Source organism: Penicillium verrucosum (genome assembly GCF_028828655.1).
Source record: "Penicillium verrucosum strain IBT 35672 chromosome Unknown utg000001l_segment0_segment0, whole genome shotgun sequence".
In the NCBI taxonomy this organism is placed as follows: Eukaryota; Fungi; Ascomycota; class Eurotiomycetes; order Eurotiales; family Aspergillaceae; genus Penicillium; species Penicillium verrucosum.
Window position 1 is genome coordinate 229,554 of NW_026643210.1, and position 21,519 is coordinate 251,072.

The 21,519-nt window shown below is 48.5% G+C and overlaps 8 protein-coding genes across 8 annotated transcripts; 6 read left to right on the plus strand and 2 right to left on the minus strand.

Moving 5' to 3' along the window:
- Positions 1 to 454: 454 nt before the first annotated feature.
- On the plus strand, positions 455 to 3,360 carry N7516_000062 (serine/threonine-protein kinase; the record flags this gene model as incomplete). The annotated part of the gene is made up of 3 exons (XM_057212784.1): positions 455 to 900; positions 958 to 1,179; positions 1,234 to 3,360. Exons 2-3 carry the CDS (start codon positions 1,015 to 1,017, stop codon positions 3,358 to 3,360), a joined length of 2,292 nt encoding a protein of 763 aa, XP_057074667.1. The 5' UTR covers positions 455 to 900; positions 958 to 1,014.
- Positions 3,361 to 4,806: 1,446 nt separating this feature from the next.
- Positions 4,807 to 6,064, plus strand: N7516_000063 (exosome non-catalytic core subunit RRP42; the record flags this gene model as incomplete). The annotated part of the gene is made up of 2 exons (XM_057212785.1): positions 4,807 to 5,355; positions 5,459 to 6,064. The coding sequence occupies 2 exons, from the start codon at positions 4,807 to 4,809 to the stop codon at positions 6,062 to 6,064; spliced, it is 1,155 nt and encodes a 384-aa protein (XP_057074668.1).
- Positions 6,065 to 6,400: 336 nt separating this feature from the next.
- Positions 6,401 to 7,248, minus strand: N7516_000064 (uncharacterized protein; the record flags this gene model as incomplete). The annotated part of the gene is made up of 2 exons (XM_057212786.1): positions 6,401 to 6,790; positions 6,859 to 7,248. 2 exons carry the CDS (start codon positions 7,246 to 7,248, stop codon positions 6,401 to 6,403), a joined length of 780 nt encoding a protein of 259 aa, XP_057074669.1.
- Positions 7,249 to 8,294: 1,046 nt separating this feature from the next.
- Positions 8,295 to 9,209, plus strand: N7516_000065 (c-type cytochrome; the record flags this gene model as incomplete). Its single annotated transcript, XM_057212787.1, has 5 exons — positions 8,295 to 8,328; positions 8,712 to 8,743; positions 8,816 to 8,974; positions 9,034 to 9,128; positions 9,185 to 9,209. 5 exons carry the CDS (start codon positions 8,295 to 8,297, stop codon positions 9,207 to 9,209), a joined length of 345 nt encoding a protein of 114 aa, XP_057074670.1.
- A 986-nt stretch (positions 9,210 to 10,195) lies between these two features.
- Positions 10,196 to 12,163, plus strand: N7516_000066 (uncharacterized protein; the record flags this gene model as incomplete). The annotated part of the gene is made up of 2 exons (XM_057212788.1): positions 10,196 to 10,766; positions 10,836 to 12,163. The coding sequence occupies 2 exons, from the start codon at positions 10,196 to 10,198 to the stop codon at positions 12,161 to 12,163; spliced, it is 1,899 nt and encodes a 632-aa protein (XP_057074671.1).
- Positions 12,164 to 14,674: 2,511 nt separating this feature from the next.
- N7516_000067 (ATP-grasp fold subdomain 1) lies at positions 14,675 to 15,925 on the plus strand (the record flags this gene model as incomplete). Its single annotated transcript, XM_057212789.1, has 3 exons — positions 14,675 to 14,816; positions 14,874 to 15,709; positions 15,767 to 15,925. The coding sequence occupies 3 exons, from the start codon at positions 14,675 to 14,677 to the stop codon at positions 15,923 to 15,925; spliced, it is 1,137 nt and encodes a 378-aa protein (XP_057074672.1).
- Positions 15,926 to 17,159: 1,234 nt separating this feature from the next.
- Positions 17,160 to 19,158, minus strand: N7516_000068 (arginyltransferase; the record flags this gene model as incomplete). The annotated part of the gene is made up of 9 exons (XM_057212790.1): positions 17,160 to 17,285; positions 17,355 to 17,605; positions 17,701 to 17,766; positions 17,825 to 17,922; positions 17,990 to 18,394; positions 18,453 to 18,638; positions 18,698 to 18,773; positions 18,873 to 18,917; positions 19,104 to 19,158. The coding sequence occupies 9 exons, from the start codon at positions 19,156 to 19,158 to the stop codon at positions 17,160 to 17,162; spliced, it is 1,308 nt and encodes a 435-aa protein (XP_057074673.1).
- Positions 19,159 to 20,350: 1,192 nt separating this feature from the next.
- Positions 20,351 to 20,932, plus strand: N7516_000069 (NUDIX hydrolase; the record flags this gene model as incomplete). Its single annotated transcript, XM_057212791.1, has 2 exons — positions 20,351 to 20,399; positions 20,505 to 20,932. 2 exons carry the CDS (start codon positions 20,351 to 20,353, stop codon positions 20,930 to 20,932), a joined length of 477 nt encoding a protein of 158 aa, XP_057074674.1.
- Between the last annotated feature and the right edge of the window lie 587 nt (positions 20,933 to 21,519).

Genomic DNA, 21,519 nt, shown 5'->3' on the forward strand with positions numbered 1-21,519 from the left:
TTCCTTTTTTTTTCCTTTTTTTTTTTTTTTTCAAAAGGAAGTTGTTGTTTTAGCTTGAGAGACTTGTATGGTAAAATTGAAAATCAAGGTACCCGTTTCCACGATGATTGTCCCATTGGTTGAGAACGGATCAACCCGTTATTTGGGGTTCTTTGGGGTTCTTCGCTGTTTTTTTTATGTTTTTGTGTGATTTTTCTGTTTGGTTTATTTTTGTAAATTAGTTTATTTTTATTTTTATTTTTCAAAATTGATTTTCCATACAGTAATTCTGTAATTTGAGTAATTTGAGTATTTTGAGTAATTCTAGATTCTCCATACACAGAGACCCTCCCCCCCCCCCTCTCTCTTCTCCCTCTAGTATATGCGGACTTATGTGTGCGATGCGCTCTTTTATTTCTCTTTTCCTTATTCCTTGTTATTCCTATTATTCTTATTATTCTTATACTCTGGTTCTAAATCTTCTACTCTTTCATCCTATATATATTCCAAGTAACCTCAAATTCAAAGTGTTTCGCCACGGTGGACTGATCTGCAACGACCTAAAGTCGTTAATTTACCGTCTCCACGCCCCCGTCTAGGAGCTCAAGCTGTCACCGCGTCAGGGGCTCACCCTCGGTCCTCCGATCCCTCCAGTTTCCACCAGAACGGGTCTCCTCCTATTCTGGATTTTCCTTTTTATTGCATCGTGCCCGGTCCTCAATCCTCCCAGATCGCCCACTACATGACCACCGTCACTCCCCCTCCAACTATCTCGTCACTCCTTACTTTTCCGTCAATGGGAACCCAATCGTCTGGCTCGAACTGATACTTGGAACATGATCATCTGCTGCAATTGATACTCCCATATACATACACACACTCACTCGGGGATACTGCGAAACCTTCCCCCTCTACATAATTGTAAGAACCGCCTGATCTTCCGAGAATGTCGGGAAGCTGACCTTGAACCCCCCTTAGAACCCCTCCTCCACATTCCTCTCCCGATCTGCTGGCAGACCTGAAGAGACATCAAATATGACCGTCACATATGATACACCCACCCGGGGGTCACATACCTCGATGGCAACCCTCGAGGACCGCTTCGAAGTCATCAAGGAAATTGGTGATGGAAGCTTCGGTAGTGTTGCCGTTGCACGCGTACGGACCGCCGGTGCCCATATCGCTCGCAGAGGCACTATGGTATGGAATAGCAAGATTGCTGGTGTATTGTGCTTCCACTAACTCATTGGTTAGGTTGCGATTAAAACGATGAAGAAGACATTTAGTTCTTTGGGCCCATGTTTAGACCTACGAGAAGTCATCTTCCTCCGAACATTACCCATCCACCCCCACCTCGTCCCTGCCCTCGACATCTTTCTTGACCCCCTCTCCCACAAGCTTCACATCTGCATGGAATACATGGATGGCAATTTGTATCAGTTGATGAAGGCCCGTGATCACAAATACTTTGAAGGGAAGCACGTCAAGAGTATTCTTTACCAGATCTTGTCCGGTCTGGACCACATCCACGCACACCACTTCTTCCACCGTGATATTAAGCCCGAGAATATTCTCGTCTCAACCTCCGCCCCCAATGATTCCGCTTTCAGTCGCTACTCTAACCTCGTCACCCCTCCCTCTACTCCTCCCGTCTACACTGTGAAGATCGCCGACTTCGGTCTTGCTCGTGAGACCCACTCCAAACAACCATACACCACATACGTCTCCACGCGTTGGTACCGCGCACCTGAAGTGCTTCTACGAGCAGGAGAGTATTCGGCCCCGGTCGATATGTGGGCAATGGGCGCCATGGCAGTTGAAATTGCGACATTGAAGCCCCTATTCCCAGGAGGCAACGAGGTAGACCAAGTTTGGCGTGTGTGTGAGATTATGGGTAGCCCAGGGAACTGGTACAGCAAGTCGGGCGCTAAGATTGGTGGTGGTGAATGGCGCGAAGGATCACGCCTGGCTCATAAGCTCGGTTTCACATTCCCCAAGATGGCACCACATGCGATGGAATCCGTGCTCCAGCCCCCGATGTGGCCTGCGGCATTTAGTGAGTTCGTCACATGGTGTCTCATGTGGGACCCTAAGAACCGCCCAACGTCTACCCAGGCGCTTAACCACGAGTACTTCGCCGATGCGGTTGATCCGGTACGGCCCAAGTCCTCTACCTCGTCGAGACTGCTTGGCCGCAAACAGTCCGAGAAGAGCTTCAGGTCACCGAATCTTACCCCTGGTGACTCTCCTACATTGTCTTCCAAACCTTCCTGGTTCCGGAGATCATTGGTCGTTCGGTCGGACAGCCCTGTACACACTGCAGAAGACATCCCCGCCCGGCCACCAGTTGTTTCTCAAGTCACTGTGCCTGAGATCCAGCCCGTGAAGGCGCGTCCCGTGAACACCAAGCGGGCTACCTGGGCCAACGGTGCGCCGATGCCAATCCTTCCTTCTATTCGCCCTGTCTCCCCTCTCTCCAACTCCGTTACAGCCCAGGCAAACGCCACTGTGGCACACAGCGAGGCTTCCAAGTCTTCCGAGACCTCAGCTACCTCAAAGATCGGCCGTCAATTGTCCCTCAACTCCCATGGCAATCACTACTCGGACCAGAATCGTCAAGAGGCTGAAAGGATGCTCAATGGTTCCGGGACCAACACTCCAACCACAAAGGAGAGTTTCTTCTCGCATCTCCGCAAGCGTGCCCGCAGACTGTCTGGACGTAACCAAGCAGCGCCTGCTGATGACGTCGAGGCTAACGCGGGTTGCATCCCTTGGTCGAACCGTTCATCAGTGGCCCTCGATGGGCCTACTAGTGAACCAAAGCAAGGTTCCGACTTGACCGAGCTGGACAAGGCTCTTCAATGTGTCAAGTACTCATTGGACTCGTCCACACTCAGCAACGTTCCGGTGCACTTGAACAATTCCGCTGACAGCCAGACCAAGCGTCAGTCCATGCCTCAGGCCACCGGCAGTAATGCCGCTCCTATCTCTAGCAGGACTCGTCGTGCCATGCAGATGTCTAGCCACCCGGTTCACCGGTACGAGACCCCTGAAGAGGAAGATGAGTTGCTTGACGAGGTATTGCACTCCGCCAACAAGGCGGCTAGACGCCTGGCTCAGACTCAGTCAATGGCAGTCGAATCGCACAGTGGTATTCGCCGGTCAGACAACTCGCGTGTACCACAAAACCCCTATCCTACACCGTCACCCACGGCCAAGGACAGTGCTACGTTTGGTCAACAGTCGACACCTAGCAAGCTGAACATTCACAAGATTGATCCCGCGGCCACAAACCGTCATTGGCCCACTCCTCCTTACGAGGAGGCCGAGCTTCACAACAAGAAATCCGACTACTTCGCCCGTGGCTCGAACTATATTTAAGTGTCCCAACCACCACCAATTCAACATCACATCCTTTTGAGTTGCGGAAAGCACAAAAAATTTGGCAAAATTGCGCAATAACGGAAGAAACACCGAGCAACCTACATAGCTCATGGCGTATGGTTTCTTTTTTTTTTTTTTTTCATTTTCATTTTCACAAGGTCTGGCCATTTGGAGGGTGTTTTATATCTTTTTTTTTTTTTTTTTTTCACATATGGGCATTGGGCTTCCGCCGTTTTTGCAAGTTTCTCGTTTTCCCCTACATTCATACCCCTGCAGCCCTTTTTATAGATGGATCCGGGCCTCGTTTCATTTTCCTTTTGGAGTCCTTTCGTTACATCATTTACCAGGCAGGGGCGTGATTTCTTTCCTTGACTTTTGATACCACATGCGCGAGTTGCATCATACACGGCATTTCCCTCTACCTTCTCAGGTATTTCTCACCCTCTCTTCACCCGATATTTCTGATATCGAATCTGCACATTTGAACATCATTCTCGATGAATATTGCACTCTTTTTCCTTTGTCCATATAATTTCCCCTCTTCCCCCCCTCACCTCCCCCCGTTGTACATTGTTGGCTACAGCCATTCCCATCTTTATTCTTCTTGTCTATCATTTTCTCACTTATTTATCCCTGCATTTACATATTCCTGTCATAGCAATTTCTCCTGCTTTGATTTCTTGTATTATTTCCCCCCTACCTCGGCATTCTGGCTTGGATCCAGTCTGTTTTATACTCTTGTAATATACCTCCGCCTTTGGCCGTTGTGCCATGCTCATACATACATCTTACTACATACGCATTGAATATACTCAAGACCTTATGCTAAGACCTCAGACTTGTTCTTCGTAAAGTTTACTACTTTAAGATTTGTAACTAGTTAACTAGTTATCGAACTAGTTAGTATAGGAGCTCGTCGTGGGAAGTGATTTACAGTGCGGCCAGGTAGGACTGTTAGACCAGAGTGCTTGTCGCTTTAACCTTTGCAGATAATGGATTGTACATTAGTAGACAGGTTACTCCAGGGCTCTATATCGAGATTCTATAATGAATGTAGAAAAATCCATTGCATCTATACTTCTCGTGCTCCGTCCATGGATCGATATCAACGGAACAATGATCATCCGTGGGCCATCAAGATTTCCTGATTGAGACTGCTCTGCCCGACTCTACCAACTTTTTTTCTTCCCCTCAATTGCTCCTCGGCACAACCTAACCAGTCGATACTAGACTGGCCTTAGCTTGAAATTCGGGTTACCAATACCTTAGCACATCCAGCTCGCGCCCCGGCAAGCACTTTTCACAAATCGCGGGCCGATAACCACAAAATCAAACCGCCCGCCAACAGCTACGAGCTTAACCACGCGCAACCGAAGTTCAGCTCTATCTTGTAACACAAAGCGATCTATTTCTCCGTCACATACCAACATAAAACCCGCCAAAATGTCAAATCAAAGACAAGCCTCTTCCGCCTCTCAAGTCCCCCACCTCTCGCCCGCCGAACTCTCTTACCTCTACACCTCCCTCAGCCTTCCCAAGAACCCAATCCGACCAGATGGCCGCTCACCCACACAATTTCGCCCTCTATCCGCCGAGACTACTATTCTACCCGGCACGAACGGCAGCGCGCGCATCGGGTTCGCAGATGGCACACAAGCAATCGTCGGCGTGAAGGCAGAAGTCGAGAAGACCGTTCTCGCCGCTGACACACTCGACTCGCGCAGTCTGGCGCAGCATGGCGACGCATTGAATCGCGAGGGCGAGCAGGGCTCGGCTGCTGTCTCGGGACAGGGCGAGTGGGTGCAGATGTCGATTGAGATCCCCGGTTTTAGGGATGATGATGCCCTGCCTGTGTTTTTGAGTGAGATGATGCGGGAGAGTCTGGTTGGTTCTGTTGCTGGTGGGAATGGGGATGCGGCAAAGGAGATGGCTGGTGGGTTGAAGGGGAGACTTGTTATTAACAAGCGGTGGCATTGGCGCTTGTATATTGATGTAAGTTTTGAAGATCGGTTTCTGATTTTTGGCGTTATGGTTTCTATTTTTGAGGGGGGCTCTACGGGTGTGAAATTATCACAGCTAACATGTTATTCTATAGGTCCTGCTCCTCTCCCAACCTCTCGCATACCCCCTCCCCCTCCTCTCGCTCACAACCCACCTCGCCCTCCTCAGCACTAAGCTACCGAAACTCAAGTCTACGGGTGAAGAAGATCCCTTCTTCGACGATGACTGGGCTGCTGCGGAGTATCTCTACCCCCGCTCCAATACTTCCAAATCTTCTCTCTCCGCCGCTCCATCATACCCTGTCCGCCCACCTGTGACGCTGCTCGTGATCTCCGTCGGTGACAACGTCATCTTTGACCCCAACCGTGAAGAGATCGCAGTCGCAGATGCCGTCCTGGCCATCTCCGTTACGCGCAGTAGTGACTCTGAGGCTTTGAAATTGCTCTCGATCCGCTCGATCGATCCCCCATCCCGCCTCACTCAACCTGGTATCCCCAATTCCGAAAATGTGAACATGCTCGGTGCTACTGCGGCGCCTGGCGAGGAGACCGGTGGCCAGGAGGAGGTCGAGGGTGTCTGGCGTCCACGAAGGGGTGGTGTCAAGCGCAGTGTCATTTCACGCATGGTTAAGACTGTCCTTGGTAAGGGCGGTGTTGGCGAGGAGGTCCTTGAGGGACTTGAGGGAGTTGAGGTGCAATGATTGTCCTATTTTGACCCATTTCCCATGGCCATGTAAGAGTAATAAAGTACAGCATTACTTTAGGTTGCGACTTTGATATCTGAGTTGATAGGTCGCTACCTTTGGAGTTTGGAGAAAAGCGTTGTCTTTTGATTAAATCGTTTCTATTCATCGTTGATTTGATTGAAGTTGAGAGAATCCTCCTAGTTATTGTAGCTGGACTGAAAGTCCACTAATGTACACAATGGGTGTCCCCATGTAAGATAGGACCCATCGATACCCACAACCGACCACATAGACAGCATATGTAGGTATATCACCTGTAGATATGAATCCACCAGCCCTAGAGCCTATAAATCACCAAATCCCCAACCACTTCTTAACAGGTCTCTTATTCCCCTCCCAATCAACAAACTCCTTATCCTCCGCCCCCTCAACAGCAGCAACAGGCGACTGTAAATCAACCTCCTTACTATCTTCGTTCTTCTTCTCAGGCTCCGGCTCCTCAAGCCCATGCGCAACACGATACTGCTTTCTCTTCTCGGCATCCTCAACCCGACGGTGTCGTTGCTCCCGCACGCGCATCGAGTTGTGTTCCACATGCATGCGCCACACAGAGAATACCTGTGAGATCGTGCCGACGGGCGAGGTCAGCAGACTCGACCAGGATGGTAGCAGGTGTGCGAATGGCGAGGTTGCTTTGAAGTTTGTTGTGAAGGTGAATCCCGCACAGGAAATTAGAACGCTCTGTGTATTGGTTAGTTAGTTGTTTACTGGGTTTTCTTGGGAGATCTTGGTAGATCTTGGGAACTCACCATCGCAATCCAAATGTGGATCCACTTGCTCGTTAGGAACTTAAACATCACCGTCCCCTCCGGTGGGAACATTCCCGGGTACTGCGTCTTGCTCTGCTGCACACGTTCTTTTTCCGTCGTGCGCGGGCCATACTCGAATGGTTGGCCTGGGGGTGCGTTCTTCGGCGATGGAGTCGTGAGACGTTGGGGGTGAGAAGGCGGGCGGAATCTGTCGGGCTTTGCAAGAACGCGGGGTTTGGAATTGGCATTGGTGTTGCTCTTGCTAGCTTTCCTCAACGCCGCGCTGGTTGAGGTGAAGCTGCGTCGCGCGCTTTGGCGTTGGAGGGCGCGCACGGTCAATGCTGAAGGTGGGCCTCGTGGGAGGAGGAAACCGGGGATTGGAGTTGGCATTTTTAGGGATTTCTTTTCCTGCCCTTTTGCCCGTGTGGAGGGGTTGGATAGTCTTGTTGACTTTGGCCCAGAGGTGGAACCGTAGATGCCAATTTTTGGAGAAGGTTTTATATCACGTGACTATATCGGGACATCGGATGCCGATTGAGTCGAGATGCTCGGTTTAACCGCATTTCCCTAACGATTTCGGGGAGAAACAAAAAAAATTTAATCAGACCACTTGACCTTGGGAAATATTCACGTGTTTTAGTATCCATTATATCCCTTGTTTCCCACCAATTGAATGGTCTGAGAATAGCTTGAAGCTGTACTCCATACTCAAAGTCGTTTCTTACTACATAAACCAACCTACTGAAAGGTCATTGTTCCAATCTACTGCAACCTCGGCAACAGGCTAAATTGTACTCCGTACAATCACCGAGAATGAATCGAAAATAAACCGTTTCTGCCTCAGGATCCACATATCGGACCACCGGGGCAGATCAGCTCGGGCGAATAAGAACCCTGCCATTTCGAAGCCACGGTGGATCGAGGAAGTTGCTCCAGTTTCTCCAGGGGGTAAGGAAGGGGGTAAACGCGTGTGAGATATGAGCTCCGTCGCCATGGGTATCCAGATAGGAATTGAATGTTTAAATTTGTAAAGCTCTATGAAGCTTGCATATGCACCAAATATCCAGATGATGATGAGTTTATGAGGTCATGGAGGCGGAAGATAGAAGGGTAGAGTGTATACGTTGGACTTCTTTTGCCACTAGGAAAGTCAGTAAGTTATCCCCAGCAATATCTCAATTGAAAATCAGTTTCAAAGACAAAAAAAACAGAAGTGTAAGTCGTCAGTGTACAACAGCCACACACCGAAGTTCCCGGTTGCGCCCGTTCAACCTGAATCATCTGACTTCTGATTGGGCGGAGTGGCAGATTACGAGAGCGTGTCGGGGCCAAGTACAAATAACCAGATTTTCTTTTTTTCCCCTTCCCAGTTTTTTTTTCTGTACAGTACAGTGTCATAATAACCTCTTTTTATTATTCTATCATAATACTTCACAATGCCTCCTAAGAAGCAAGAATCTTTCGCTCCTGGTAAGCTATCTACCTTCCCTCCATTGAGCTGAAAAGGAAAGGTTGGGGAGGTGCCATGGAGGTTGAAAGGAAGGAAGGGTATCCCAACTCCTAAAATGGCAACACAATGGCAACACTGTTTGTTACCTGCTTAGGACGACGATTGACAACACTTCCTCATCTTTATCACCATTGGCGCCTCATCAACCTAACTACCTCTCAATTGCGTATCACCGCAACCTTTCACCAAAATACCACCCTTCAATCATTCAACATGACTACTTTCGATGTGTTCTGCACGTTGATGATCATCGACATACGCGAGGCCGAGCGTGCAGAAGCTGCCTTGGTCGAAGAAGCCAAAAAAGAAGCCGACAGGATCGCTAATCTCAGCTTCTCTTCAGGTGACGCCGCCAAGGGTGCTAAGCTCTTCCAGGTGAGTTCTTTATTACTTTGCGCGCATACAAAGGGAACATGAAACTAACAGCTTTTTTTCTCTTTCTTTCAGACCCGTTGCGCCCAGTGCCACACCACCGAGGCCGGCGGTCCCCACAAGGTCGGCCCCAACCTCAACGGTCTCTTCGGCCGTAAGACTGGCTCCTCCGAGGGCTACGCCTACACCGACGCCAACAAGCAGGCCGGTGTTGAGTGGAACGAGAACACTCTGGTAAGTGCCAACTGCCATTTTCAGCTCACTCCGATCGACTGCTAACGATCTCTCCATAGTTCTCCTACCTCGAGAACCCCAAGAAGTTCATCCCCGGTACCAAGATGGCCTTCGGTGGTCTCAAGAAGACCAAGGAGCGCAACGATCTCATTACGTACGTTACCCGCGAACCCACACTCCCCTGACCACTCAACTAACAACTCTGAATAGCTTCCTCAAGGATAGCACCGCATAAACGACCTGATGTTCTTTTTAATTCCCCGGCTTTTTTTCTGTTTCTCCCCATAGAAGTCTGGGATTATGGCGCCATGGGCTGATTGCCGAGTCTCCCAAAGGACCGGGCCTGTATTTTTATTACAATTTCCATGACCCAAAATAGATTTGATCTTCTCCTCTTCTCTTGTTCTCTTCTCTTCTTCATTTTGGTTTGATATTTTGATGTTTGATAGAACAAACGCACTGCAAACGGGGGGGTTATGCACGCTTATTCCAAACTGTTTGAGATTGTTCGGATGATCATGGAGGTCTGTCTTATGATTGGTTGATGGCCCTAGTTGTATCGATTGGGCAAACATGGGGCGGTCAGGCACGGTGATACTTGACTTGTACTTGATGAGGACCTTGGTGGTCCACTGCTGGGACTATACAAACAAAAAGTACTCATGCCGTACCACCTTTGTACATTTTCCGGTATCTGATGCGTACACGCCGTGTTGGCTTCGAGTCTCAGCACATGACCAGCAGGGGTCAGACTGATTGGCCCAACCTCCTCGACTTGGAAACAAGTGAGGGGACGCATACCTTCTCATCCTCTCATTCCTGATTCCTCCATTGTTCAACGAGGCGTTTCGATCCCAGTTCCGTATTAATCTCCAGCGTGTTTCCTGATCGCAATCTTGTCCAACATCAACTATCGAATGTGCTTATCTCAGACATATCCTGTGTTGCACTTTAGAATCCAATACCTGCCTTGTCGCATCGCATCGCATCATACCTTATCGCATCTTTGGTGTGGGGTTGATTGCTCAGATATCTTCTGTAACGGCTAGCGCAGGGAGACACCGTCCCCGCGCATTATACTAACCACCCTAGTTTTACCTAAGGCGTCAAACTGGTTCATCCGCAAGTGATCGCCACTCATAGGCATTGATCTGCGCTTCGTCGCTGAGAACTGCAGTGCCTCTTCTTCCGAGGCGCGACTATCGCGATACGCCGTCCGGGATGCTGGACGAGTTAGACAACGTCTTCGACGACCATCCCTCCCTGGACGCGTCGCTCGAAGACTTCGAGAACAATACCAATCCCCACAGGTCCCCAATGTTCGCACTGCCATCTCAACACTCCGGATTCCGATCTGAAGACTCGGATGGCGAAGATGGAGAGATCGAGGACCCGGCCCAGGAACGCTGGTCGCCCCCAGGCTTCCATCAACCCGAATACGTCCAGGGCAGTGGATGGTACCGCCACCAGCCCTATCTGCGCAAGGATAACCCCACTACGGATCGCTTGCAGCTCAAGCCCACAATCGGGCTCAGCGTCTCTCCGTCCCAGTCGCGTGAGCCAAGTCCACAGTATGAGGATGCGCTCGAGGGTCCCATGAAGAGTAGACAGGTCGATCGCGCCACCCCGGGCGACATCTCTGTCGCGGCTAATGTGCCTCTACCGGCGGGTGCAGATACCCCCCTCCACGGACGATCCCCAAGTCCGCCTCCGGCTCCAAGTACAGGGCGCACACCACGCCACAGTCCCGAGGACGACGGGGTGGGCTTTGGCGCGGATAATCTGAGCAACTGTAGGCCCTGTCTGATCTGGTTTCAGTTGCAGGCGCGGGTATACTAACGATTGTTGTGAATGAATAAAGACATTCGCTTTGCAGTGCGTGCAGAAGTCCAGCACCGAGAACCTATTGCCGCGTTGTTTGGCTATCTGCGCTCAAAATTCGAGCGTATGACCAGCTCCAAGTCTAACACCACCTTATCTATCATAATCCTCCTCCTTTCAGTCGCGTTCATGCGCGCCCTAGTCCTCCCAGGTCTCCCACAATCGATCCCCGATTTAGTAAAGCTATCCGGCTTCGCGCGCTCCTTCGAACCACTGATATATTATTCAGAGAACGGCGTTCAGCAAATCGGCACCCTGCAAGAAACCGGCGTCGCAGTCTGGGACCTGAGCGAGTCTGTCCGCGGCACCAACATGACCAGTGCCCCTATAATTGTGCGCCAACTAGACGAGCTCTCTGACTCCCTCAAGTCCCTCTCCCTCGAGCTAACCCGCTTCTTCGCAAACGTCGACTCAGATATCGACTCCATCCTAATAGTAATGGACTGGGCCAAGCGCGAGCTCGAAACCCTCTCCGCCCAGCCCCCAAGCACCCTCCCCACAATAGTCTTCGATAACATGCACAACATGCTCTCGCGACTCGGCGCGCTCGAACGCTCCGCCCAAGTTTCCGACAACGGCGTCTCCGCAACCTCAACAACAACAACGCCCCTGGGTCACCTCGTAATGGCTGTCTTCGGGCCAACCTCCGCGCAGCGCACACGCACAACCCTAACCCGGACATTCACGGAGTTCCTTTCTGTACTGGAAGAATCAATAAACAGTGAACTCACCCATTCAACGGCGCTCTTCGCGCTCTTCGAGTCCATCGACCGCCAATTCCTCAATCTCCAGCGCACGGTCGTCCGCGAATCAGACGCCCAGGAACGCGCAGAGGGCGAAATGCTCTCTTCCCTGTGGACACGCGTCCTGGGCCCGGACGCCGCGGCCGTTCGCAAATATGAGAAGAACAAGAAACTGCTTGCGAATGTGCGAAGTCGCACAGTTGCCAACAAACACCTCCTCGTTGACCACCGCGGCCGACTCCTCACGTTGAAGGTTAACCTCGAGACACTGCGCAGGAAGTTAGTCAGCCCACTTGTACGTCGAAATGACTCTGTCAGCTTTGTCGGGTCTGTTGACGGGGGCGGGGGGAGTGGGAATGGGAATTCCGGCTCTGCGGGCCGAATGCTTGGACCCGTTGAAGCTGTTATCGATGGACAGATCCGTGGGTTGGAGGGGACGTATGATTACTTGCGGACTGTTCGGGAGAGACAGAAAGCGAAACTTATGGAGCTTGTTTATGGGGCAGGGAGGAAGCCCAGTCGGGCTATGATTGATGGGTTGGAAGGGAGTGATGAAGATGAGTGAAGGTCTGGGTTGGGAGTCCTGATCTTATTGTCTTGGTTCTTCCTTTTGGCCTCATTTCTTGTCTTGGCATTGCATGCTGGTTTCAGTTGGGTCCTTTGGTCTCTCTTTTGGTCTCTCTTTTGGTCTCTCCTCTCTGGCGTTCTAGGGCATACTGGGGCATATGTGGCAGGGCATCCGCGACTGCGAGCTTTTTGGAATTGGTGGTTTACCTGCTGTGCCTCTTTGAATGACTTTTTTTTTTGTGCTTGATTTTTGTGGCGAATAGGTTTTGCGAGGAAAAGGGATAGAAATGTGTGGCGCCAGCTGGTCTGCTTTCACTTCATGGCGCCGTGCAGTTATGGGGCTCTTTTGTGGATGTATGAATGAATCTTTTTGCTGTTCATAGTCATTGTTCTTATGCAACTTTCATATATAAGTCCATGATTATACATAGACAGGTCTTCTGTACCGTTTATACTTCCTATGTTTCTTAGAGATATGCAATAGGTGGTACTGGATACAGAGTAGAGACTATACTGAGAGAATAGCATAGTCAACACCATAGCTCTAAGCTTCCATCCTTCATATAAAAAACCAGTTTGTAACTTGTCATAACCCCCCATTCTTTGTATGTAGTAGGTCAAAGTTCAACTTCAACTTCACAGAGCACCTTTATAGACCCCAAGGCCTATCTGTGCAACAAATCTTTGAACATTATCTTTGCAAGGGGCTTCGTCAATCCATCTGCTGCCATCTCGGCAGTCGGGATCTTAACAAGTTTGACTGTACCAGCAGCTACTTCTTCACGTAAGCGATGAAATCCGATGTCAATGTGTTTCGTATTGACGTGGAATTCATAATTTGAAGCCAAAGCAATGGCGCCATTGTTATCGACAATGTGACACAATGTTGCTTCTTGGAAGTCAATGAAATAGCTCCGCCAGCCACGAATCCAGAAATAGATAGGCCCTTCTCACTGTTTGAGCCAGCCCAGACGGTATCGCATTAGCCAGATAAAGATTCATGCTCGGTCTCTCTAGGCAAAGCTTCATGATATCAGCGAGGCCGATTTGGAGCACCTCCCTGGGAAAGAAAAAGAAAGTACATTCTAGGTCGATATTGACGACCTCGGATTCCATCTTTCTCAGGATTTCCGCCATTGCATCTGTCTTGGTGTGCCATTGTACCAAAGTCGCTCTGTCGAACAGGTTCTTGATCTCTTTCCTTTCTTCTTCGCCGGGAGGCCTGACGTCCAGGTAAGGAAGTGCTTTTTGCAGTATTTTGAGTCCTCCCATATAATGATTGTTGATGGAGTGCTTATAGGCATTTAACATGGGATTGTTAGGGGCCGGGAACAAAGTAAAGTATCTTGAACCTGGATGCTTGGCTAGGATTGAAAACTCCCGACACTCTATGGGAAAGTGGAAACGGCATACTGTCTCTCCTGTCACCTTACTCTTCCGCATGCAGTATGTGTTATTGTAGTTATGGGTCTGGACCCGGCGAACCAGCGTGGCAAGAGGGCCCTCGGATTGAGAATCATAATCGTGATCACTCGGTAAAGGAATCCTGATATACCCCGTTCTTGCTATATAATCACAGAGATAGATATATAGTTACATATAGATCGTAGGGATCTAACTGGTGAGGTGAGATTCTGCCGCAAATAGATCACATAACATTGAAATTTGGGGACTCACCGCCTTGTTTATTTTCTGGGGCAATGATAAGGTCACATGACACGGGCCCCCTTATGTTGTATGTAACGCTCAGCAATAACGTGGATCCGAGGCAATAGGCGAAGGGGCACAGGAGAAACGATATCCATGGCCATACACACACATATATATACATATAGTGAGGCATACTAGGCCTTTGTAAGGATGTGTTGAGCGTAGTCTATTCCATCGCTGTTGTGCTGACTTTTTATATGAAGAAGAGAAGAACGAGCGATAAAGAGGGAGAGAAGGATGTATATATAGGCTTTATGGCAGCGACATGGCAAACACAGACCTGAAGAAAACTACGTGATCACAGCACTTCAAAGACATAGGTGCAAATTTCTCACTAACAAACGACATATCAAAGAGACTTCCGAAAGGGCATCTAAAGAACGTCTAAAAAGACCAACAAAAAGACCGGACAAGGGGTGATAGAGTGTGTCCATCGTGCTTGAAAGATCTGGAAGTTTCGGTTTACTAGTCGTCAATATTTCCATGCAGAAAGTGCCCCAATACACCCAGATTCCTGTCAAGGTGTTCTACACAAAGATAGCCTAGTAAGGTATCTGTATTACTATCCTTGGCATCCTTGGCTTTTTTTTCAAGAACAAGATAAAATTGGGAGAACTATTGGAATTTGATATGATTCCAAACACAGCTTGAAACGCTATGGGTTGACTACATCTACCTAGGTACTTGATATAAAGTGGATCGATTGGTTCCCCGCACTCGGAGACATCCAGCGTGGGGGCGCGAGTTACGCCAATTGATAGCTTCACTCCAACTCTACAACTCTTTCAATTATCTCGTCATGTTGAAATCCTCATCGTCCAAAGGGGGCATCCAGGAATCGCAATGGAATACCTCTTCTAGTAGACCTATAGTCGCAGTATTATTCCAAGCAATTGACGCACCTATGATCCATGGAGTCCGCAAACCACGCAAGCCAGGTGGTAAGATACTCCAAAACATTTCCCTGGACGATAATTGCTAGTGCTGAATTATCATAGGATATCAGGATTCAGGCGCAGATATTGCATACACATTACGTTCCAAGGGAATCGAGGTCATCACGCCCCAACCCTCCCCTTCCACTGCTCAGCATGAGGGTTGGTGTTTCCCAGATTCGGAAGAAGGGATATATTCCGCAGTAGCCCAGGGCGCTACACACCTGTGGGCGAACACGATCGTGTTTTCTTCCCATCCTCTCCAAACAGCATCCTGTCTGGATAGTTATGCTCTAGCTCTACGGGTCGTAGGCCAACCGCCGGGTCTAGTGGAGAAATTCGATGACAAGATGTATCTGAACGATAAACTGCGCCAGCAAGGGAGGTTTACCTTACCTCAATCGTGGGTTGTGAATGAAGGAGATGATTTAGATGATCTGCTTCAGTCAATCCCTAACTACCCCGTTGTCGGGAAACCGGTCCGTGGTCGCGGGAGCCATGGAGTACAAGTCTGCCATACTCCTTCTGAGCTGAAAAGTCATATTGAATCCCTGTTCAGAGAATCACCCGTTGTCCTGCTAGAGGAATTTTTATCCGGCGAGGAAGCCACAATCACCGTGATGCCCCCATCCCTCGACCGAGCGGGATATTGGAGCATGCCTCCTGTGGCCCGATTCAACCACGACCAAGGTATCGCGCCGTACAATGGTACAGTAGCTGTTACTGCCAATTCTCGCGTTGTCACCAAGGAAGAGATGCAGGATCAAGCTTATGAAGTGGTGATGCGTCAGTGCGAAGAGGTGGCAAGTCTCATCAAGGCAACGGCTGCCATCCGCATTGATGTCCGACGATTCCGACACGGGTCCGAGTTTGCTATTTTTGACGTCAATGTGAAACCTGTATGTGTCTTTTATTTGGATAGTGACTGCGATGCTTATGCTGATCTCGACTGCTAGAACATGACTGGTCCTGGTCGACCAGGTCGCGAGGATCAGGCTAGTCTGACTGCCATGGCAGCGGCTGGGTGTGAGTGGGATTATCCTACACTGTTGCAAAATATATTGCATGGAGCTTCGACGCTGGAGACATTACGTCAATATCGCGTTCCTTTATAAGTATGTGATGTTGACGGGTTTGAACAGAAGTCCTAGGCCCGAGTATGGCTTTTCGAAGAAACATGTTAAAGCGCGGTCTTCTAGCAATTCCAAGCGACCCAATACCCGTATTCTAAGATTGTGTTTCTTCACCAATGGGTCATTCTCATCGATCTCTCCAAGTGTCCCTTCTAGCAACCTCATAAGAACATCGACCCCTGCTCTTTAGGTCTGTTGAAGTTTTCAAGACTGAAGGCGTGGGGGGATATATCATTGACTCCGCAATCGTAGACTTCTAATACGCGATCATGTCTACATTACTGTTATTTATTACTTGTATACATGTGCCCATGTTATCAAGAGCATGCATTATACTTTGGCTCATTGGGTATCTCAATCGGACTTCTAGGGTGCTACATAGGTTATCCAGAAACAGGCCGTTTATTTTTCTAAATTCTTCGAGTCTTTGAGCCTAAAATTGTCCTAGAAACTAAATCCATGTCAACCTTTGGGATTAACTACCTACCTAGGTACATACATGTGTATCTAGGAAGATACAACAAAAGCCCAATACAATAACAACAAATCACTACGGTGTCACTAGTGCTACCCCATTCTCCCCTCAGGTATAACTTTGCGGCGTTGTATTGAGAGATAGTGTACCACTCCATCACGAAATCTAGGATCTGGTAGGATTGGTTGCTGCTTATAAGCACCCCCTCAAGGCTTGTGTCAACGGCAACATCCCGGTCTAAATTCCGCTTGGGATACGTTAGATTATGCTGTTGTACTTTGTCCCGTTTCAGGGCCAGCGTATAGTGCCAAAGGTCCGGGTGAAAGGGTATGGGTATTAGGATGGCGAGAGAAGAGAGAAGAGAGAAAATATTTTACTGCCGAGGAGAGTGGGTTAAATAGTAAACCAGAGGTTCCTAATTAGGTACATGTGAAGAGGAAGGCGCGTTTGGTGATATTGGAGTTTTGGCCGGTATACACCTCACATATCAAAACCGAGGAATTCTAGCAAGACTCTTATAGACTTACTCAACTGCTAAGGATTGCATCGTTGGATTCAAAATTTAAGGAAACCAGAAGAGACTATCTTGATTTGCGGACTTGACTGAATTGCATGCGAATCAACTACTCTACACAATTAATCTATTTATGTCACATCTCCTTTCCGGGTTGTTAAAAGCCTTAATCGGTCTTGGTGGTAGTAAACTTAAGCTCAAAGCTTGCTCATGAACATCGTCTTCGATTAACCGATCAACTCCACCGCGCTGTTTTGGACAATTTTAGGGCCCAGGACTGCGGCCAACTCGGCGACGATTCTCTTGATGGACATTGGCTCAGTCATTGACATGGTTTCCCAATCGACTAGATTCTAGTTGGAATTAGTAAAGATGTTCCTCTTGCTCAAGGCGGCTCAGAGGAGAAAAAAAAGAATGCTTACCTTCATATGAACAAAGCCGTTGTCAAAGCACAGCAGCCAATGATCCAGGTCCAGTGCTTCCACCTGAGAGGTAGTAAGAATACCGGGCATACCGATGTCAAAGAGGGAAATCTCCTCTACATCCCCGTCAATTTCCGGGACCACAGGCTCAGGGGAGGATCTTCGGTCCCGAGACAAAGAGACATAGGAACGGGAATTGAGCTTCTCCGTCATTTCGCCAGCGAGCGGATCCCAATCGCCAGATTCAGGATCTGAGTAACAGAGAAAAGGGTCAGATGTCGTGCACGATTTTCACGTAGTACAGAAAGAAAATATGTATTAAGACAAAGACACGAGTGGAACATACCAAGGATGTACTGGGGACGGAAATTGGCTTTGTAACGCATCTTCTGGCAGGAGTGGATGTAGTACCCTATATTTGAATATTAGAGGTGCGTAAACAGGGCGTTAGTTCCACAATTGCGACCTACCCATGTAGTAGTACTGATACTGCTTCTCGATCGAGAAAGCAATTTCACGCATGGCGCTCAGCTTGCCAATTTCCCATTGTTCGTAGGCGGGATCGTAGCTGTGTGCCTAATATTAGCTTATCACATACTTCGGTATTTCGGGGGTACCGTCAGTCATCAGCTTACAAAACATAGACGGAGCTAACGCCGTTGGGGGTCAGGTCCAATACTGCAACAGCAATGAGCTCGCCATCAAGACGATAGCATTGATGCCATGAGCCGAGTTTCTTCGCAGAGGCATTGGTGGCTTTCAGTGGATTCGGAGTTCGCTTGATACCTGAGCATAAGAAGCGTTGAAAGGACCTGGGGGTCAACTCAGAGAAATCGTCTTTGTGGATGACGGTTTGGTATTTGCGGAACAGCTCAAACTTTGCCTGAGACACAGAGTCCCCTTCAATGGTGACTTCGAAGCGGTGGGCTGGTTCAATGGGCTGCTTGGTAGCAGGGTCAATGGGCCGTTTGATGTGGCCATACTCGCTTTGATGGACAGCTGACAGAAGATCGAAGTTGCACTTGCGATGCTTTTTCTCTCTATGTATTGATTAGTAAAATAATCTGATAGTAAATTGAGAAATATAAGATTGCATACTCGCGAGTTTGCGGACAAAGCCGGGCTACCTTTCGCATATACTCCGGACCTAGGATAAATTTGTTCCACTTGTTGATGGCCTTACGCTGATCACGGCGGGGCCGATAAGCAGATGCCTCCAGTCTCAGAGTATAATGAGGACAACAAGACCGAAGTAGGTTTTGTTTGTAGTAAAGATTTCCCGATCTGAAAATATCAATATGGTCTGATGGGTTACAAGGAAACTCAAAACGAAGGGATCTTACCGTCGCCAACCGCCATTGATCAGCTCTTCATAATGTCCCGGGAGTACGGAATTGGAGCGAGCGTAGTACGATGCACCTTTTAACATGTCAGCATCCCTGCCTAACCATTTCAACCATTTTAGGGAAAGAAATAAAAAATAAAAGAAACAGAACAGGGGTAAAGGGGGCAACAAACTTCCGTCTCTGGACTTGCAGTAACCACACGAGTTCTTTTGGTAACCTAAGAGAATCACATCACATTAATCTTTTTGCATAAGAGGGGGTTTGACGATCAAAGACCTGCAGGTCATTGGTGTTCAGACACCCCCGCCAATTTCCCTGAAGTGGTAGTGGCCTGGGCCAGTGGTAGCGCCACGGGGTAACAGATGTCTATCTCAGTGGTTCGCTGCGGGAGAGTGGGACATACCTAGTGGGCGGAACAACGACAGTTCTTGCGCGCGTTCAGCGTCAACCCATTGCATCGTGAGATTAAAATGTAATATATGTGTTGGCGTGCAGCAGGGAGTGGATGTGAGTTGTAGTTATGGGGGGAGAGAGAGAGAGGGAAGAAGTAAAAGATGAGGTTAGCGAAGTCGGCGGGAGATTGTAAATCGCACGTTCTATACAGCAAGGGGGGTCTTGAATTTATGTAGTATATATGTATATACTTATTAGTTATTGAGGTCTATAGGTTTCTTTTTTAACTGTATATGTAACTATCTCATTGTATCTTAAGCCACAGGGCCGATCTCATAGTTTCTGGTCAAATCGGCCGAGTTTCTTCCATCTCTCCATCTCTCGGTACCAGAAAATCCCGTAGGTTTTTTTAAGAGGCTCATTACCCGACGCACATTTAGAGGTGTATGAGGTTAAATTATCAAAAGTGTTAATTTCATAGGTATAGATTATATAGTAAATTATGGCAAGATATAGCTAAATATAGTCAATAGTAAATATAGAAACCACATTTCATCTAGTGCTTCGATATGGTGAGTCACATGACCATATATAGAGTCAAAAAAAGGAGAGAAACAGCTCATTGAACTGACTACACTACTTCTCTATAGTGACTATAGTAGCTATATTGACTCTAGTGTATGTATAACAAAGACAACTAATGTAAATATGCAATGAAGAAAGAAAAAATAATAAGAGAATGAAAGAAAGAAACAGAAAAAAAAAAACCAAAAAAAAAAAAAAAAAACACCCCCCCCCGTACCTTGACTCTTCTCCCGGACTGCGCCGCCGCCGTGCCCCTCCATTCCCACTTCTCTTCTTTTCTCCATTCCTCAATAACCTCCCATTTCTTAGATCTTCTTTTGAAAACCATGCCTATTTCCACCTACCTTTCCAATCCCCCGTTAGGCATGAACGGGAAGACCTGATATCCATTGCCCATCTCCGCAATATCCAAAGAAAAAAAAATTTCCCCCGACCGCTTTCGTGCTGTACTCCCGCTCTCTACACCACAAGACACCTGGAGCTTCTTCTTTTCTCACCTCAGAGACCTAACAGGCTCCGAGGGAGCTTGCGAAAGCATCATCTATTGGGTTTTCCTTGACCTTTCTGATTTCCTTGGCCTTCCCATCCTTTTTCTCTCTTTCTTCACTTCTCCGGGAACTTTCCATTCCTCAATCCTGGAGTAATTTCAAAGATATTCGATTGTCTATTACAATGGCTCAAATACGGTCGATGGAAGCCCGCGTTGGGCGGAAAAACCAACGTGAGTTCTTGCTGATGTCGCTTTGCGGCTGCGCACGTGGGGGGAACCCGTCCCCCTTACGTCTACACTGTCCCTGTGTTCCCTGACTCTAACGGCTTGTCATAGGGTACGGTTCAAAAGGCGAGCGACTGGTAGCCGGCGTTGTCCCTATTTCCGCCGACAAGACCAAAGTCCTCATGATTCAGTCCGCAGGACCCGGAGGCTGGGTGCTCCCCAAGGGTGGATGGGAGTTGGATGAAAAAACCGCCGAGCAGGCTGCGTGTCGTGAGGCTTGGGAAGAAGCTGGTGTCATCTGCATCGTGATCAGAGATCTGGGACTCATCCCGGACATGAGACCCTCCGCCCTTCTCACCGCGCAAGCGCCGAAAGCGTCGTACCAGTTCTTTGAAGTCACCGTCGAGCGAGAGGAAACCGAGTGGCCCGAAATGCACAAGCGGAAACGCCAATGGGTCTCTTATGCACAGGCTGCCACCGCCCTCGCCAATCGACCCGAGCTGCTTGAAGCGTTGAATCGCAGCTCGTTGAAGCGGTAACCCTATCGCGTGCACATCCGGTTCTCTTGCACATCCAACACTCTCCCCTCCTCATTCTTATCCCTCCTAGTGCATCACTATTTCAAGAGAGCTACTCCCTGATAATGACTCGACATGAACTCCAAAAAAAACGGTGGCTTCGTCGCTTCTACTATTGGCTTTGTCTACCTTTCACCTTTCACCTTTTACCTTTTTACCCTTTTTACCCCTTTTTTTTTTTGCATCTTTGACGGGCTGCTGCTACCCGTCCGTTGTTTCATTTGCGAATGACCCGTCTGAGCCTGTGTTTTGCTTTTTCTCCCTCTGATAGACGCCTTTTGCAAACAGGAAGGCTTTGGGAGGTTTTTGCATTGATACTGGAGGATACCTTTGACAGCTGTGATATCGGACTATTTTATCTGAATCCATTGCTTGCACTGTTTCAATTGCCTGATTTGACCTGAGCGCTTTCCTTAGTTCTAGATACCAGTCTTTTGGATAGATCCAGTGTCTATACCTAACTGAATCAAAAATCTGAACCACTTCCTCCACTCTCGAATCTGAGAAAGAGAAGAAGGGAATAAAGCAGAAGAGAAGCAATCCCATTT